The 18,608-nt window shown below is 38.7% G+C and overlaps 1 protein-coding gene across 1 annotated transcript in view; it reads left to right on the top strand.

The window, feature by feature from the left end:
• Window positions 1-80: 80 nt before the first annotated feature.
• Window positions 81-18,608, top strand: part of PRTG (protogenin) — a gene marked incomplete at its 5' end in the record, with an annotated part of 59,403 nt that continues 40,875 nt past the window's right edge. Inside the window, 4 exon segments of the mRNA XM_045082998.1 lie at window positions 81-107; window positions 110-241; window positions 3,332-3,637; window positions 4,589-4,777. Coding sequence (XP_044938933.1) covers window positions 81-107; window positions 110-241; window positions 3,332-3,637; window positions 4,589-4,777 — 654 coding nt within the window.

Below are 18,608 nucleotides of genomic sequence, written 5' to 3'. Positions count from 1 at the left end.
TCAGTGTTTCACAGTAAGGGAAATTGGTCACTTTATTGTTTGAATATTCCTAATTTTTAAACGCTGATACTTTAATCTAGGTTTAAATAATGAAGAGTATCAAGTAGTCGGAATGACACAACTCATTATATTATTGATGACTTAGAACCTGCTAGCAATTATACTTTCTACATTGTGGCATATATGCCAATGGGAGCCAGCCAGATGTCTGACCATGTGACCCAGAATACTTTAGAGGATGGTAAGAAAACAGTCTGTGTCATTTAAGTATGAACATCAATATGTTTAATCCATTTCAATGAATAAATGTGTTTTAAATTAGAGAAAATATCTTCTTTTTGGTTAAAAAAATAATAAAAACAGGTGTGGTTACCAAGGGTAGTTTGCCATTTCAAATTTGACCCTCATTTTTTGACAGTAATGGATATAGGTAAAGCGTTTTTATAACTGATAATCTGTAACATAAATTTTAATAAAATCTTGTATTATTGTTTTTCTTCAAAGTTTCTGTTTAAATGGTAAGGATGACTTAAAAAATATTTTTTGCCCCTTGCAGATTTTTTTAAGGCAAGATGGAACAAAAGGTAACATTTTCTCAAGCATGAGTAAATATGCAGTGAATATATATATGAAGAGATGTCAGAGTTCCTAGACTTCTGAAACTGGGAGTTTTGTGAATTTAAGTAAACTGTTGATTAAAAAATATTCTTAAAAATCAGCAGTCGATTTTTAGGTATAAGTAGAGCGAGTTATGCCTATGGAGGAAAGTAATCGTTCAGTTCAGTAACCAGACGCTGGGTTGGAAGTTGAGTGCTTTTGAGCAAGCAGGCCTCCATATATTCTTAATAATGGTATGATCTCCCATTCCTGAGGAAAGTCCTGAGACTGATCTCCGCCTGATACTCTCTCCTCTCCAGGAGCTCTCCAGAAGGCCCATTTTTATACCCTTCACTGGGAAAAAGGGAGATGATGTTTCAACATACGCTTAATTATACTGCTTTCCTCTACAGGTATTTTTCCATCCTCACAGAGTGGTCCACTTTTAGTTTTGAAAATATTTTTTTAAGATTTTTAAAAAAAATTAGAACAAGAGAGGAGAGAGCACGAGTGGAGGGGGGGCAGCGGGGGCTCAGGCGAGAGAGAGAAGCAGACTCCTTGTCAGTGAGGAGTCAGGGGGTTGATCCCAGGACTTGGGATCATGACCTGAACCGAATGCAGACACGTAACCGACTGAGCCACCCAGGTGGCCTTCAAAACATTTTTGGGTAGATAATTTTCATATCACTTTCTTTGTTCATTTGGTCCAAGATCTCTTACTAATATCTCGTATTATGCCCCTTACTTAGATGCTTTTAAATTTAGAGTTTGATGAAATTAAAAAAAAATTACTAATCTGGATGCTCAGCTCCAAATTCAGTTTTCATTAAAGAGTCCTGTTCTGTTTAGGGGTGCCTGGGTGGCTCAGTCAGTTAAGTGTCTGCTGTTGGCTCAGATCATCATCCCAGAGTCCTGGGATCGAGTCCCACATGGGGCTCCCTGCTCAGCAGGAAGCCAGCTTCTCTCTCTCCCTTTGCCATTCTCCCCTGCTTGTGGCGTGCTCTCTCTCTCTCTCTCTCAAATAAATAAATAAAATCTTAAAGAAAAAAAAGTTTGTTCCATTTTAGAGTGAATCACAGTCTCTATGACCTCTCGAGTTCTCATCACATTTAACTTCTGACATGTGTATCTAAGGTGAAACACGGGCTGGGGAGGTGTGCTCTTTTGGGGCTTCTGGGGGTTTCTTGGTATATGAGGTGTATTCCTCCCTATATCCTTGAAGAAGAGGGAGTCTGACCATGGCAAGCCACTTGTTAAAGCCTGCCAATTCCAGTTAAGTTATAAACTCAAGATTTTTTTCTTTTAAACCTTTTCTTACTTTGTAACTGTTTTACTTATTGAAGTTTCATTGTCTTTTCTGAATAACACAGACTTCTAACCCTGCTTTACCCGTTTCTGCACCAGTTTCTTCTCCTCAGTTCCTAACCCCATACTTCTCAGATGAATGGTGTGTGGGTGTCTCAGGAGCATAGCAGCCTGCAGTTAATACAAGTAACAGTTCTCTCCATTATGTCGTGTAATCCCTACATAACGCGGGATAGAAGAAGTTTGGTTATAGAAGACATAGTAAAGTACAGGGAGTAAGAATGTGGGCTTTTTCAATCTAACTATGCTCCTTCACCAACAACCTGTATGACCTTGGGCAAGTGAATTGACCTCTTTGTACCTCAGTTTCCTGAACTATAGAGTAGAAAATGATCATGGTACTGCCTTTGGTTTTTGTGAGAATTCATGAGTTCATACCACATCAAGGACTGAGAAAGGCGCTAATAAACAGACTTTCCCTTTTCTACCTATTAATTCATTCGCACATGAGTTCATACACATCAACGACTCAGGAATGCTTAATAAATTGATTTTCTCTTTTCCACCTGTTAGTTCATTCACGCAACAAATATTCATTGAGTACCTGCTATCTGTTATTCATTATTTAGTAGTTGAACAAAAGAGACAAAAACTGTCCCTGATTTGATGGACTTTACTTTCTAGTGGGAGAGGGGGCAGAGGAACAATAAACAAGATAAAACAGTCCATTACGTATTTATGTTCCTATGTGGGATATTGATAATTATCTAGGAGCAGGAGGAGAAAAAGCAGGGAAAGGGAGTATGAAATGTGGGGAGGATTTGAGACTTGAGACAGGGTCACCCAAGAAGGCTTACTAAGTAGATGACATTTGAATGAAAACCTGAAGGAAGTGAAGGTAGCGAGGCAGATGACTGGGGGGAGGTGCCGGCTCAGCAGAGGAAATGGACATTGCTAACGGCTGGAGAGCAGTAGGAGATTAGGGCACAGAATTCATGAGGAGCCAACCCTGTAAGTACATAGGGCTTTGTTTGAAGCCACGGGAGGGACTGGAGCTTTTACTTTTTTTTTTTTTGGGAAAGATTTTATTTTTTATTTATTTATCACAGAGAAAGCAATGGGGAGCAGTAGGCAGAGGGAGAGGAGGGAAGAAACAGGTTCCCTGCCCAGCAGGGAGCCCTATGCCAGGCTTTTACTTTCAGTGACACTTTGCTTTCTTTGGTTCTCTATGCTTGATCCTTCCTAATTATTTTTCCTTCATTTTTTCTGGTTTGTGATCTCCTCACCTGAAAACCTCTGCTAAGGCTGATAGTATCTCCCCTTTATTATGTTGTGTGATGCTCTTAAGAGAATTCAGTAAATACTGGTGTGCTGATTGACAGTTTTGACTCTAAATATTCATAAGCATCCTGTTTTGTTGCATGACTAGTTCCGCTGAGGCCTCCTGAAATCAGTTTGACGAGTCGAAGTCCCACTGATATCCTCATCTCCTGGCTGCCGATTCCGGCCAAGTACCGACGGGGTCAGGTAGTCCTCTACCGCCTGTCCTTCCGCCTGAGTACTGAGAATTCCATCCAAGTTCTGGAGCTCCCGGGGACCACACACGAGTACCTTTTGGAGGGCCTGAAACCGGACAGTGTCTACCTGGTGCGGATTACTGCTGCCACCAGGGTGGGGCTGGGAGAGTCGTCTGTGTGGACCTCACATAGGACACCCAAAGCTACAAGTGTGAAAGGTAAATCCCAAAATGCTATTGAGGAAGAGTACTTTTACTTTTTTGAAACTTCTGTGAAATCAAAGTTATGTTTAAATGGTATTTTATGAAAGAAAATATTCCGTAGATCATGGACTTCAGTGAAAGTAACTTTCAACTTTTTGTTGCATAGTCCCTTTTGACATAGAGATCAATAGTGTGTAAAACCTTTGGTTACGCTGTCAGTGAGCTCAGCAAATTCTTCATAGGTGGCTGAGTCCAGATCAAACTGAATTACCAAAAGTTGTATATTAATAGAGACCTAATTAATATTTACCATATATTTTTTTAAATCATCCATTTATTTATTTATTTATTTATTTATTTATTTATTTATTTATTTAATGATTTTATTTATTTGTGAGAGAGAGAGAGAGCAAGCATGAGAGGAGAGAGGTCAGCAGGAGAAGCAGACTCCCTGCTGAGAAGGGAGTCCGATGTGGGACTTGATCCCAAGACTCCAGGATCATGACCTGAGCCGAAGGCATTCGCTTAACCAACTGAGCCACCCAGGTGCCCCTAAATCATCCATTTAATAGAAAGACCATAGACTAGGAAGTCCTAGACCCTCTTCTTTTAATAATGTGAAATGTAACATGACTGGGGTTTTTGTTGTTCATTGATTAATAATAATGCCTGTTCTACACAGAGGATTAATGAATGGTCAAAATTAGGAAGTCCTCATTGTCTCTTTAAAAAAAAAATTCAAGTATAGATGGTATTGTGTTCCTATTTATATACCTTAGGGGTTTTTTAAAGGTAGTATTTTATATTTTTAATTCTGTCTCAAAGTTTAATATCATTGTGGAATTTTGAAAATTAAAGTATGATTGCTTGGAATCGCACTTTTTTTGCAGCTGTTCATTTAAAACTGGGTGTATTTGTATGAGTTGTAGATTTTTTAATGCATACATTTCCGGTGGATTTTTCTAGCCCCTAAGTCTCCAGAGTTACATTTGGAGCCTCTGAACTGCACCGCCATTTCTGTGAAGTGGCAGCAAGATGCGGAGGACACAGCAACCATTCAGGGCTACAAGCTGTACTACAAAGAAGAAGGGCAGCAGGAAAATGGACCCATATTCTTAGATACCAGTGACCTTCTCTACACTCTCAGTGGTTTAGGTGAGTGAGCCCATCCTGGGCTTTCGTTTTTTTTTCTTCCTCTCTGAACAGCTGGGAAAGAGTTTTTGGATATAAGGCAGAAGAACTGACTTACTGGTAAAAAGGGAATTGCCCTTATCAAATCACTGTGTATGTCCTACTGCTGGAGTCCAGGCTGGCCTTTGACTCACCATCATGAGCAAACTTTCCAGTGGTCAGATAACCATGTTATCTTTCCCCTACTTCTGGGCATCCACTTTCTTTCTGCAGTTCACTTCTGGTAGAATGAGAACTGATCAAATATGGTGAGTATATGGTGTACATAAAATAGTAGTATCACAAAAAGAGCAGAAAGTAGGCAACGATTAAACTTAGAAATTGCCTGAGAGTGCTAATATATAAATTATATATATATAAAATACATATTTAAATTATGTATAAAATAATGCTCTTACAAATGACCCATGCCGCTGTACATATTTATTTTTATAGCTGTGACACAGAAACACTAGAGAAAAACACATTCAGCCTTGTGTTTGGGTTTATCACAATTGTGAAAGACACCATTTTATTCTCTATTCGTCTTATCATTGCTGAGTGAAGAATTTCATCATGTGACCATGTTTAATGGAAAGTAAGGAAACTTATGTCTACAATAAGTACCTGGGTATAAACGGATAGATACTTAAGGTTTAAATGCATACTCTGTTAGTTCTTAGTTATTTGTTAAAGCAGCAACTTTACTTAGGATTCCCAACTAAATTGCTGCTGAATTGTTACAGCACCTTCTGCACCTAGTGGAATCTTACAGTGCTCTCCGGCTTTCCCCCTCGCAGACTACCCTTTGGAGTGCAGAAAGGGAAGAGGTGGGAGGACCCCACTAGGGAGAGCTCCATTTGCTTCTTTCAGGCCTGTGAAAACAGCAGGAGTCCTGAGACCCTGCCGGTGAAAAGCAGTGGTGGGAGTCTGTTTTTAGAGGCAGGGACATGCGACCCCATCCTCCAGTTCTTTACTGTAGTTTTCCAGATGGCATTTTGCTTCTAATCTTATTGTCTTGGATGTTAATTTAATCTGCATTTGCCTAAATAAATTTCACTATTGATCCCTGTCACACAGTTTTATAAATGATGAGGAGAAGTTACATATGTTCCAGGCTGACCTTCCTTAAAACCAAGGACTCAGAGGTGATGTTAGCCCAGCCTGTCACCAGAGTCAGGAGCACATATTCCTAGCTGAGGTTTCTCAGTATGCTCTTACTTTCTATGTTCATATCCTTTATTCAAAAGAGTTGCACTACGTTATCAAGTAAGAAACAGGATTTGGAAAAAAAAAAAAAAAAAAAACAGGATTTGGGACAATAGAAAAATCATACATCAAACTCAGTATTTCCAATTCCTTCACTGTTAAGGAAAAAAAAAAAAGTAGAAGATACAAAAAGTAAGTTCATGGAGCAATCTTCTTGAACACACATAGGTAGCTTGTTTTAAACAAAATGAATAATGTATTGGGAAGAACAGAGTAATGCTCTGCTTGTGAAAAGTTTGTAGAAACATCTTATTAAAACTTTGTCAAGGGGCGCCTGTGTCGCTCAGTGGGTTAAAAGCCTCTGCCTTTGGCTCAGGTCATGATCGGACCCTAGGATCCCGAGCCTTGCATCAGGTTCTCTGCTCAGTGGGGAGCCTACTCTCTGCCTACTTGTGCTCTTTGTCAAATAAATCTTTAGAAAAAACACCAAACACTTTGTCAATTAAAACAATGTTTTGGGGTGTGCCTGGGTGGCTCAGTCGATTGGGCATCTGCCTTTGGCCTGGGTAATGATCCCACAGTCCTGGGATGGAGTCCAACATAGGGCTCCTTACTCAGCGGGGAGCCTTCTTCTCCCTCTTCCTCTGCTGCTGCCCCCTGCTGTGCTCTCTCCTTCTTTCTGTCAAATAAATAAATGGAATCTTAAAAACAAAACAGTGCTTTAAAATTTAAACATTTTCTATAGGTGCATATAAATATAGAGAAGACCCATTGATCTTTGTTGAAATTTTTTATAATCTCTAGCTAATAGCTTTTAGTACTACGGACTTTACTTTCCTCCTGTGTTTTTAAAAATAAATCACATCTGTTATAGCCTGTGTTTTTATGTTATAAAATCCATTGTGTATCCATGTGTTTTGGGTAACCCAGCTTAAAATCACTGTGTAATGCATACACTGGGAAATTATTTTGTTATAGTCAGTATGCCTCTCTGTTAAAATAACTCCATGTTTCCTGACTGTGGAATTAGACTGAGCAGTTGGGGTAATTGCAGTGCAGGGTAACAGGGGACTCCATCTCAGCCTTGGGACTTTCTTTGGATAGTGGATTCCACACCTCTGGAGGTCCCAAGCCAGGGCTGCAATGGGTTGACCAGCAGAGATGCAGTTGTATAGATCTAAGTATTATATGGCTGTTGACTAGCTCACCTTTAAAATGCTTTTTAATCTTGAGAGCTGTAGGGTCTGTAGAGTCTTCTTTTTTGGAAAGACACTGTTGAGGCCTAGCCAAGCTTACACTAAGTTGAATGTGTGTAACCCACTGAGCAGGCAAGTGTTAAGAGCTCTCACTCCTTCCCTTCTTACTTTCAGCTATTGGGAGGGCAGTATGTTCTGTTAACTGGACAACTGACCATCTGTGACCATTTTTAGCAAGAGCATCTGGCGGTAGCTGCCTGTTTAACAGAGAGTGATGTGTGCAGAGGGCAGTAGGTTAAGGGAACCCTATCTGTGTCTTGCATGGTGAATACTTTCTTTCACAGAGCTTTTGTACATTAAAGATGCTCTAACTAGAACTAGATTCACTAAGTAGGCTTGGAAATGTAATTTAAATGCTTCTCTTTGCTAATTCAGTGTCAATTTGAGTAGCAAACTGATGTCTCAAAATTTCATTTTCATACTAATCCCTTCTCTGATGCCCTAATACACTTCCTTTTGTTACTTCTGCTAATTAAGTTTTCAACTAAAAAGTATGTTATTGGGACACATTGTCCTTGGTAACATACAGTTCTTTGTTTCCAAAAAAAAAGAAATGAATTTGTGTATTTCAATTCATTTAACAAGAATTAACAAATTATTTTTCTAAATAAGACGTTGTGGTACTAAATGAACAGATATAACAGATGTGACCTCTGCTCAAAACAAGAAAAATTAAAACAAAAGACACTAACTTGATTTACTTTCTTCCCGAAGTTCTGATTGTACTTAGTAATTAAAGTTGTTTGACAGCATTTTACACTAAACCCTCAATGCTCAGTTCAGAGATGTAGAATGTTTTGTTTTTTTAAAAAAGGGCGCCTGAAAAGATTATTTTGTCCTTTCGGCTAGTGTAATAGAAATAATGGTGGGAGCGAGTAGAGGTATTTTGATGTTTCTCTGGTTCTGTCTGCCTCTCAGTTGTACTTGTAATTTTAATGATTTTTTTAAAAAAAAATAAAAACATTTTGCTTTGTATAAAATGTTTAGAGTGAGGTTTTGTGTTGCTGGTGTTCTAGTTTAATGATTTTTTGCAGTTTGCTTTTAATTAGAAATGGTTTGGTGGTTGGGAAAAAATTTGTGGTGATTAAATGTTTATGTGATTTGTTCTAAATTGTGGTTTTTTTGAGGTTTTCTTTAAGATTTGCATCTTTGTTGTGATGATTTTCATTCAGTTTTTCCTCCCTTTAACACTTCTCATGTTTACCTTTTTAAGTGGAATTTTAAAACATTCATTAAGCTTATCACACAATAAATAGAAGCAAAATTAATAGCATACTTGTATTCCCTAATAACAGATTGAAATAATTTGGGGTTTTTTAAAAAAGATTTTTATTTATCTATTTATTTGACAGAAATCGCAAGTAGTCAGAGAGAGAGGAGGAAGCAGGCTCCCTGTTGAGCAGAGAGCCTGACATGGGGCTCGATCCCAGGACCCTGGGATCATGACCTGAGCCGAAGGCAGAGGCTTTAACCCATTGAGCCACCCAGGTGCCCCAATAATTTGGTTTTTTTGTCTGTTTATTTCAGAAATTGGCTTCAAATTCTGAAGTTAGTTTCTAATTGCAAAGAGAACTATTTTCATAAGCTGTCAGAAACCTCTTAATTTTTCAGTATTTATATAAAAAGGGGAAAGGGGAGATTATTTAGATGGTCCTGTTGTTAGTTTAGCGTTTGGGACACTGATAATCTTTAGCTTCTATTTTGCCAAAGAATGTGTACTATTAACACTTCACAGCAAGCTTGATTAGTGACCATGAGATTCAGTAGCAATTACAAAGATCCAAAATATTTAAAGTCAGTAATGTTCCTGGATTCCTTGTACACCTTCAAAACTTACCGATCTTTTTTTGAGAAATCCAAAATGGAATTCCCCTAACTGGGGGGAATAGGAGGCCAAAAAAAACCCCAAAAACAAAAACAAAAAAAACAATTCCTGAGTGACAAGTAGTTTTAGAGTCCCTTAGCCAGTTTGTATGGAAACATGGTAAAATTAAGTCGGATTTCTGGGTGTTATCCTTTACCATAACCAGAATAGGATTCGGTTGATCTGAGGAAAGAAAATCAAGAGGTACTACTGGTGAGCCAAACTCATGTAGCTGGAGGAAGTTGTAATCTTTCCTTTAGTCAAGAGAGGACAAGATTTTGTGGCATAAAAGAGACTACTTTTATCAGAGAGGGTTCATTGTGAACCTCACTATAATAGTGATTTTGTTTTGAAAAGAACTAGAATCACTCAGTTTACGAAATATGGAAGTCACGTTTTAAGGCAGGCCAAAGTCTTTTCAGAGACTCTGTTCCCTCTTTCCTCTCACACAAGGAAGCCTTAGAGAACATTCAGAAAAATCTTTGGCAACATGCTACAGGTGAAAATCCTTGTATTGTGGCTGTTTTTCAATTTTCTTACTGCACCCCTTAAGATAGAGTAAAAAACTACACCATATTTTATAAACAAATCTTCCCAATTGTGTATAGTTTCCAGTATATCTTAGCATACTGACTTTTAGCCTAAAAATTCCTTTCAAATAATTTGGTGGCTTGATTTCAACTACTATCTCAAATATCACTATAGATGCCAGGATTCTAAAGTAACATATAATCAACGTAGGCATCATGAAGCACTCTGCCCAGATTAGTGTTGACTTCACAAAGTAGCATTGGTTTCTGTGAGATCAGTTTGCATTTGTTTGTTAACAGATCATTTTTAGGGATTGGTGTAGAAATTCCTGGACATTATTGCTGTCATTTACCACAGGCAAGATCACTGGGGACATACCTCACATTTTTTGCCTCTCTTCAGTTCTTCCTATGCTTTATAACTGTTAAATTCCACTTTTAGTAGAAATAGTTCCTCTGAACAGTGTCTGATTGCACTCTCCCTTTCCTTCCTTTAAAAGAATTACAAAATAAATTCATTTAACTCACGTGAATAATTTTGGAAACCACTTACTCTGTAGACCAGAAAACTGACTGACAATGTGGGAGTACAAATTATAACAAAGGAAACATTGTAAAAATACTGTATTTTACTTATTTCTCTATTACTTATATTTTAAGTTACCCTTTCTTGTGTTTAATCTATTATCTAGCCAAAATGTGTTGAAAATTCAATGCAGATTTTAAGAAATATTCAACTATTTTTTCTTAATTTACTAGGAGATCAAAAACTTTTAAATATTTCTACAGTATCTGAACATAGCACATATAAGAGCTATTTAGCTCAAACTTTAGAATCTTAATACTTGAAAAATTTAAAAACCAGTACCTCAAAAGAATGTACCTCAAAAGTACCTCAAAAAGATGCTCAAAAGAAACAGAGCATCCATTTCTTTAAAAATCCTGTTACTAAAAAAAAAAAAAAAAAATACTGTTATATTATGACAGTAACAAAGGAAGGGACAGATTTTCATTTGACAGTTTGCAGCTACCTCCATTTAAAGACAAAATATTTATAGACTTGTGAAACTGTATGAACTATACAAAGCTTACGGTGCTGTCATCTGGTGATCTTTCCTTAAATTCTCTCTCTTGAATGAAAGGTTATCTGCCATTCTAAAATATTTCTGATACTCCTTGGACGAAATTGGAGATATGTCTCTTTCCATTTGGAAAAATCTTCCCCAGCTTTTAAGTTTCAACCCTCTGGGAATCGTCTTGTGATCTCAGATGGTGTCAGTCATTCCCATGGTACATCATTTATAATGCCCTATTATAGGAGGCACTTGGCACCGATAGCTAAAAGAAAAATAGCTGTGAAGTAAATTTCATGTCTGTTGCCTGACATTAGCTCTGTAACTTATTAGCAAATTAAATCCTGGTTATTTGCCTAATCTTTTTTAGGTAGTGATAATAATAATAGTAATAGCTATTTTAAAATATTAGGAAGTTTAAATGAAATAATGTATATAAAAGTTAACATGGTTCCTAGAAAACTGCACTGTAAGTCCTCAACAAATGTTAGCTGTTGTAATTGTTTTTAAAATTGTTCTCCTTCTAGGATGGAGTCTGGAAATCTATATTTAAAATTTTTTTTTCATGTGATTTACTGTGATCAGTAGATTTGGAAACCAGTGCTCCTTGAACTTTAGTATCTACACCCAGGGTCTTGTTAAAAATGAAGATACTAATTTAATAGGTTTGAGTGGAGCCTAATAATCTTTGCATTCCTACCCACTTGGAGAAGCAACATCTATACCAGGGGTAGGCAGACTTTTTCTGCAGTGGAATGGATAGTAAATATTTTAAGCTTTGTGGGTGTTATAGACTGAATATTCATGTCCTCATGAAAGTCATATGTTGAGGCCCTAATCCCTAATGTGACTGGATATGGAAAGATGGCTTTGGAGTACGGGATAACTGTTAAGTGAGGTCATAAGGGTGGGGCCCTAATGTGATAGACAGGTGCCCTTATAGGAAGAGGAGGAGACAACAGAGCTCTCTCTACCATGTGTGCAGGATCTCAGTGAGAAGCTGGTTGTCCACAAGTCAGGAAGAGAGCTCTCCTCAGAAACTGAACACTTCCACGACCTGATCTTGGACTTCCCAGTCTCCAGAAGCAAGAAATTAACTTCTGTGGCTTAAGCCATCCGGTCTATGGTATTTTTGCTATGGCAGCCCCAGCAGACTTATACAGTGGGCTGTAAGAGATACCACAAGTGTTCCGTCCTGCCACTGTAACACAAAGGCAGCCAGAGGAAAATGCATGGATGTGGTTATGTTCCAATAAAACTTTATCTGTGGACACTGAAATTTGAGTTTCATATATTTTTGACATGTCACAAAATACTATTATTTAAAATTATTTTCTGATCACTTCAAAATGTAAAAACTGTTTTTAGCTAGCAGGCTGACCCAGAGGCAGGGGACCATATTACTATATGTTGGCAATTCCAGGTGTAGACTCTAGTTATAGTCTTTGTTTTGAAGTCTATTTTGGGGGCGCCTTGGTGGCTCAGTTGGTTAAGCATCTCCCGTTGATGCGGGTCATGATCCCATGGTCTTGGGGTTGGGCTCCCTGCTCAGTGGGGGCCTGCTTCTCCCTCTCCCTCTGCAGCTCCCCCTTGTGCGTGTGTGCTCTCTGTCAATAAATACAGTCTCTAAAAGAAATAAAGTCTATTTTGTCTGATATAAGTATTGCTACTCCAGCTTTCTTTTGACTTCCATTTGCATCGTAGGTGTTTCTCTACCCCCTCACTTTCAGTCTGCAGGTATCTTTAGGTAGTGTTTTTTGTCTTTTGCCAGGTGTAGACTCTAGTGTTGTTGCTCTTGAAAATGTGGTCCCAGGAACAGCAGCAAAATCTAGAAGTTTTGGGTTTCCCTTGTCCCCTCTCCTGCCAGAGCTTCTGAATCAGAATCTCTGTTTTAACAGGATTATTTCGTGATTGTATGTACACTGAAGCTTGGGAAACACTGGTCTGGATGACTTGGTATATATTTTTCTAAATAGTGAATATTCTTTATAAAGTTAATAGATTTTTAGGGTTAGTTTGTTGCTTTTGTTGGAAATCTTTCAGAATTTGTTTTTGTGCTTTCTGAGCTCCTATATAGCTGACTCTCCTGATTGTCAGGCCAATTATAGTTTTTAATTATTGTAGCCTTCCCCTAAGTCTACTTTCACTGCACTTTTTATTGCATACTTTGTTTCAAGTCTATCTCCCCATACTCCTCAGCTTTCACAGGGAAAGAAACATGGCCTTTCATGGGTATCATCCTTTAATCGATGCATTTTTTTTCCCCCAGACATCCAGGAAGTGGATGAATCCCAGGCTCTCAGGTATAATCTTCCAGTTGAGGCCCTTCCTCCCTGTGTTTTGTCTGTCACTCAGTGCTCATTGACAAAGTCCTTCTTTCATTCTTAGATACTTACAGAGCTTACTGTATGGCAGTCCCTAGTTTAGGGACTGCCATATATATTTAATGTAAACATGGTTATAGCATTTGTGTCTAGGAGGAAGACCAACAAATAAGCAACTAAAATACCAGGCGACGAACTCTTTGACAACATTCTGCAGGTGCTTCTGACCTATTTCAGGGCTGGAATGGGGGTGGGCTTCCAGGAAGAAGTAACATTTAGGTTGAGATTTAAGGGTGGGTAGGATTAGTCAGGCAAAGAGGCAGGGGCAAGTACAGGTTAGGTGGGACCTAAGAAAATAATGTGTAATAACATAAAAATAATGTAAAAGTATATTAAATAATGTAAAAGTATATTATCGATATGGGGCCTTGGACTTACCCTGCAGGTAGAGGCTCCATTAAAAGTGAAGGGTTCTGAAAATTAAAAAGTTCTCACAACTTTGTGGTAAATCTGCTTTGAGAAGAGGGTGTAGTAGCAGAGAAGCCAGGAGATACTCAGGGACTGGTGAAATTCACGTGGGACGTCCAGGAGGTGTGGAGACCAGGCTCTGGAGTAGATGAAGCGTTGCTGTCTGACAACAGTGTGCGGCAGGCACCTGGGAGACTGCCTGAGGGAATTTGGGGCTTTTATCTTAAGGGCAGCATGAAACTGAATCATTTTAAGCAAGCTAGTGACCCAATTAGATTTGTTTAGAAGTATCTTTCTGTTGTAGTGTGTAAAATATAATGTGGAGAAGTAAGACACGTAGCAGCTCAGAACTGCCTACTGCCTGAAAGAGGTTTTTGTGAGTTTTCTTTTTCACTTTCTTTCTGATTCAGAGATAAGCCTATATTCCATGTTTGCTATGGTCCTGTTGCACGTGGCAATTTTTGTGCACACAAATAAAGATTTCTTCAGAGAACAGCATATTCTGCTGCTTTTAATCAATTTATACTTGACTTTTGGGAACTACAGTCACTGTGTAACATATCTATATATACATATACGCCTCCACCAAAACAGTAAATTTGGAAATTTCTTTGTGCTGACCCTCTTCAGAAATCAAAGTGTTAAGGTAATATTGTTCCCATATCTAAAAATACAAACCCTACTGTTTTATAAAGGGAAAGATTGTTGGATCTTTGGTTTATGGTTGTCTTAAAGTCAGCTCCATAACTGTGTTAAAGTGTTTTAATTCTTCCTCCCTTTTCTTGAGTCAGCTCTCAAGACGCATGTAGTCACAAATCTAATGGTGTATTCTGTGCCCCCTGAGAATGCCTAATTACTCTTGATTTGGTACATTTCGTTTTAGGCAACTGTGATTGCCAAGTTAATTAAATTTCATGTTTTTAAATGAACAAGGAAGTAAAGGAAATATAGCTATGGATTCCATAAACATAAACCTGTAATATAAATTGTTCTTCGAAGCCACAGCGTAAATCCAGGAGCATTTATAAGTCACTCAAAAGAAGAATATTTTGAACTCACTCAGCTGCTACCATTGAGCTTGAGGATAGGCTTTTAGAGCTACAATACTGTTTACAAAGCCCTGGTTAACACTGTGTGAATACAGTGAGTACAGTGTCTTATGGAACTCAATAGATTTCAGATAAAGAGAGACTTCTATGCTTTCTTGGTGGTTCTTTTGCGCCCCTCCTAGAAGGCTTGTGACACAGAAGCTCAGTGGCCTTGCAAATCAGGAGATGAACTCAAGTTAAAAGTTACTGATAATGGGCTGCAGTTACCATTAAACTAATATAAATTAATTACCAGTAAATCAGTCACAAAATTGAAATCATCCTCACAACATACAGCTTTGGCTTGTGTGATTGATTTCTTCTGCTAACACCTTCTGAAGACCTTGCCTAGAAGATAGTGCTAAATAAAAAATGCAAAATTTCTAATTTTAGGATTACACAATATATATTTTTCTTAGAACTTAATGTAAATCTACTTGGTTTAATAACATGAGATTGCTATCTATACCAATGTTATTGCCATTTCTTGTTTCATAAAATTTTCATATTAAAGTTTACCTAGCCTAATTATGGATGTTAAGTTTATTTTCTATTATTGTTAAAATTTAAAAATTAGTATATATTGATTGAAAGCACATACTGTGTCCCAGGTTCTGTATTGGGGACAAGGAATATGGACATGAGATGGCATGTCCGCTTCCCGAGTATTTAAGCTCAGCATGAAGGACCTATTAGTCCCCATAGGAGAATGTCCTAATAGACAATATTGAGATAGAACACAAAGGATAAATGACTTATTTATGACTCACACATGACTGCATGTGTGAGAACGGTTTACCTAGGAGAGAATGGAGGAAAGTCACTCTAATAATAGGAAGTTATAAGGTACAAAATAGAAGATCGAAGAGGTGGCCTGAGTGGTATATAATGGGTCACATGCGTAGGAGTTTAGAAGTTGTAGGAGTTTGAAGCTGTAGAGTTAAATAGAGCCATGTCTTAAAAGCCCTGTGGACGTTAATAATTGATTTGGTGTTTGTCCTGCAATACAGTAATGAGGGGCCATCAAAAGTTTTTTTTTTTTTTTAAAGATTTTATTTCTTTATTTGACAGAGAGAGAGATCACAAGTAGGCAGAGAGGCAGGCAGAGAGAGAGGGGGAAGCAGGCTCCCTGCTGAGCAGAAAGCCCGATGCAGGGCTCAATCCCAGGACCCTGAGATCATGACCTGAGCCGAAGGCAGAGGCTTTACCCACTGAGCCACCCAGGCGCCCCAAAAGTTTTTAACTGAGAGTATAACATGGTTTGTTTTAGAAAGATAAAGTAATGACAAGGTCTAGGATAGGTTTAGAAAATGCATTGAGTATGGGCCAGGGAGGGAGTTACTGAAGACAGGAAATCAAGATGATGGGTGTTGAAGTAATCTAAGAGGATGAGGGTGTGAGCTAAGATGGTAATTTATTGGAGAGAAGGAAGATACAAAGTTGTTTGGGACTCACAACAGTCATGGGGCGCTTGGGTGCTTCAGTCGCTTAAGCATCCAACTCTGAATCTCAGCTTAATCAGGACTTCACTGATTACATGTGGCCTGATGGGAGGCCTTCAGATATAAGTATCGGGGTCACACCTAAGGGATCTATGAAAAGATGCTCAACATCATTAGCCATTAGAGAAATGCAAATTTAAAATTTTAAACTGCAGTAGGCTACCACTACATGCCTATCAGAATGACTAAAAATTTTTTATTTATTTTTTTTAAAGATTTTATTTATTTGGGGGCGCCTGGGTGGCTCAGTGGGTTAAAGTCTCTGCCTTCTGCTCTGGTCATGATCCGCGGGTCCTGAGATTGAGCCCCACATCGGGCTCTCTGCTCGGCAGGGAGCCTGCTTCCTCCCCTCTCTGCCTGCCTCTCTGCCTGCTTGTGATCTCTGTCAAATAAATAAATAAAATCTTTAAGAAAAAAAAAAGATTTTATTTATTTGTTAGAGACAGAGAGAGAGAGAGATCACAGGCAGAAGGGAACGGGCAGGGAAAGGGAACGGGGAGAGGGAGGAGACAGCCAAGGCAGACACTTAACTGATGGAGCCACCCAGATGCCCGAACTGAAAAATTTTAAATGCCAAGATGACCAATAGCAAGTGCTGCCATGGATGCAGAACACTGGGAAATCCCATGCATTACCGTAGGAATGCAAAATGGTCCAGCCACTCTGAAAAACAGTTCAATGCTTTTGTTGTTTTTAAACTTAAACACGCCTGTACCATATGACCCAGCAGTCACATCCTAGGTATTTACTCTAGAAAAATGAAAACTTATGTCCACACAAGAACCTATAACACAAATGCATGGCTCTGTTCCACCCCAAATACTGGAAGCCATGAATGTCCTTCCGTGGGAGAATGGATGAACAACCTGCAGTATATTTGAATGGTGGAAACACTCTCAGCAATGAAGAGCGATGGACTGTTTGCTGTTTGCAACAATTTGTAAGCGGATCTCAGTGGCATTATATGGAGTGAAAGAGGCTAGTCTCAAAGGTTATATTCTGTATCATTTCCCTGATATGACATTCTTGGAAAGTCAGAACTAGATTAGTGACTGCCGAGGATTAGGGGTGGGGGCTTAAACTTTATTACAAAGGGAAGCACAGAGGGGTTTCTTGCTGTGATGGAATTCTGTATCCTGATTGTGGTGGTAGTGGACAAATCTGTACATGTTAAATAAAACTGTATACCAAAAAGGTCCACTTAAGTGTATCTAAATTTAGAAAGTAAAATAGAATACTGGGTTTTGAGCTAAATTGCCAGGATTTGTTTTTTTTTTTTTTTTTTTTTTTTAATTAGCCTATAATGTATTATTTGCTTCAGGGGTATAGGTCTGTGATTCATTAGTCTTACACATTTCACAGCACTCACCGTAGCACATACCCTCCCCAATGCCCATCACCCAGCCATCTCTCTCACCCCCCTCCCTCCAGCAGCCCTCAGTTTGTTCATGAGATTAAGAGTCTCTTATGGTTTGTCTCCCTCTCTGGTTTTATCTTGTTTCATTTTTTCCTCTCTTTCCCTATGATCCTCTGCCTTGTTTCTCAAATTCCTCATATCAGTGAGATCATATGATAATTGTCTTTATCTGATTGACCTATTTTGATTAGCATAAGACCTTCTAGTCCCATCCACGCTGTTGCAAATGACAAGATTTCAATTTTGATGGCTGCATAATATTCCACTGTATATACATGTACACATCTTCTTTATCCATTCATCTGTTGACAGACATCTAGGCTGTTTCCATAATTTGCCTATTGTGGACATTGCTGCTATAAACATTAGGGTGCCTGTGCCCCTTCGGATCCCTACATTTCTATCTATGGGGTAAAATGTCCAGTAGTGCAATTGCTGCGTTGTAGGGTAGCTCTATTTTCAACTTTCTGAGGAACCTCCATGCTGTTTTCCAGAGTGGCTGCAACAACTTACATTCCCAAATGGCCAGGATTTGAATTCTAGCTCTCTACCCACTAGTGTCAAGTCACTCTATCTTTATGATCCTCACCTTGCTGTAAATGTCTAAGATGTTGAGGAGGATGATGATGATGATGATGATGATTTAAGTAGGCTCCACACCAGCTTGGGGCCCCAATGCAGGGCCTAAACTCATGATGCTGAGATCAAGACCTGATCTGAGATCAAGAGCCAGACTCTTAACCCCCTGAGCCCACCCAGGCTCCTCCGGGTTTTTGAGAATTAAATGTGCTAGTGCGTGTGGAACCCTCAGCACACTGTATGGTACAAAGTAAGTGCTTGGGAACTAGTTACTCTATATAAAATATGATTACAGAGAAGAAGAAGTTGGAATGATTCCCAAGAGCTTGGAGTGGACGGCACTTTAATTGGAGTAAGACTTTCAGGAACAAAATCAGGTTTGGAGAAGTGGCAGATACTGAGTTGAGTTTTTTGATCACGTTGGGTTGAAAAGATCGGTGTCCCTAGGGGAGATGTCTGTAACATCTTAATATATTTAGCGTTCAGAAGATCCAAAATGGTGAGTC

This window comes from Mustela putorius, unplaced genomic scaffold, assembly GCF_011764305.1.
Source record: "Mustela putorius furo isolate JIRA1106 unplaced genomic scaffold, ASM1176430v1.1 tig00000660_pilon_pilon_pilon, whole genome shotgun sequence".
In the NCBI taxonomy this organism is placed as follows: domain Eukaryota; kingdom Metazoa; phylum Chordata; class Mammalia; order Carnivora; family Mustelidae; genus Mustela; species Mustela putorius.
Note: the sequence above shows the minus strand (reverse complement) of the source record. Positions and strands in the feature narration are given on the sequence as shown.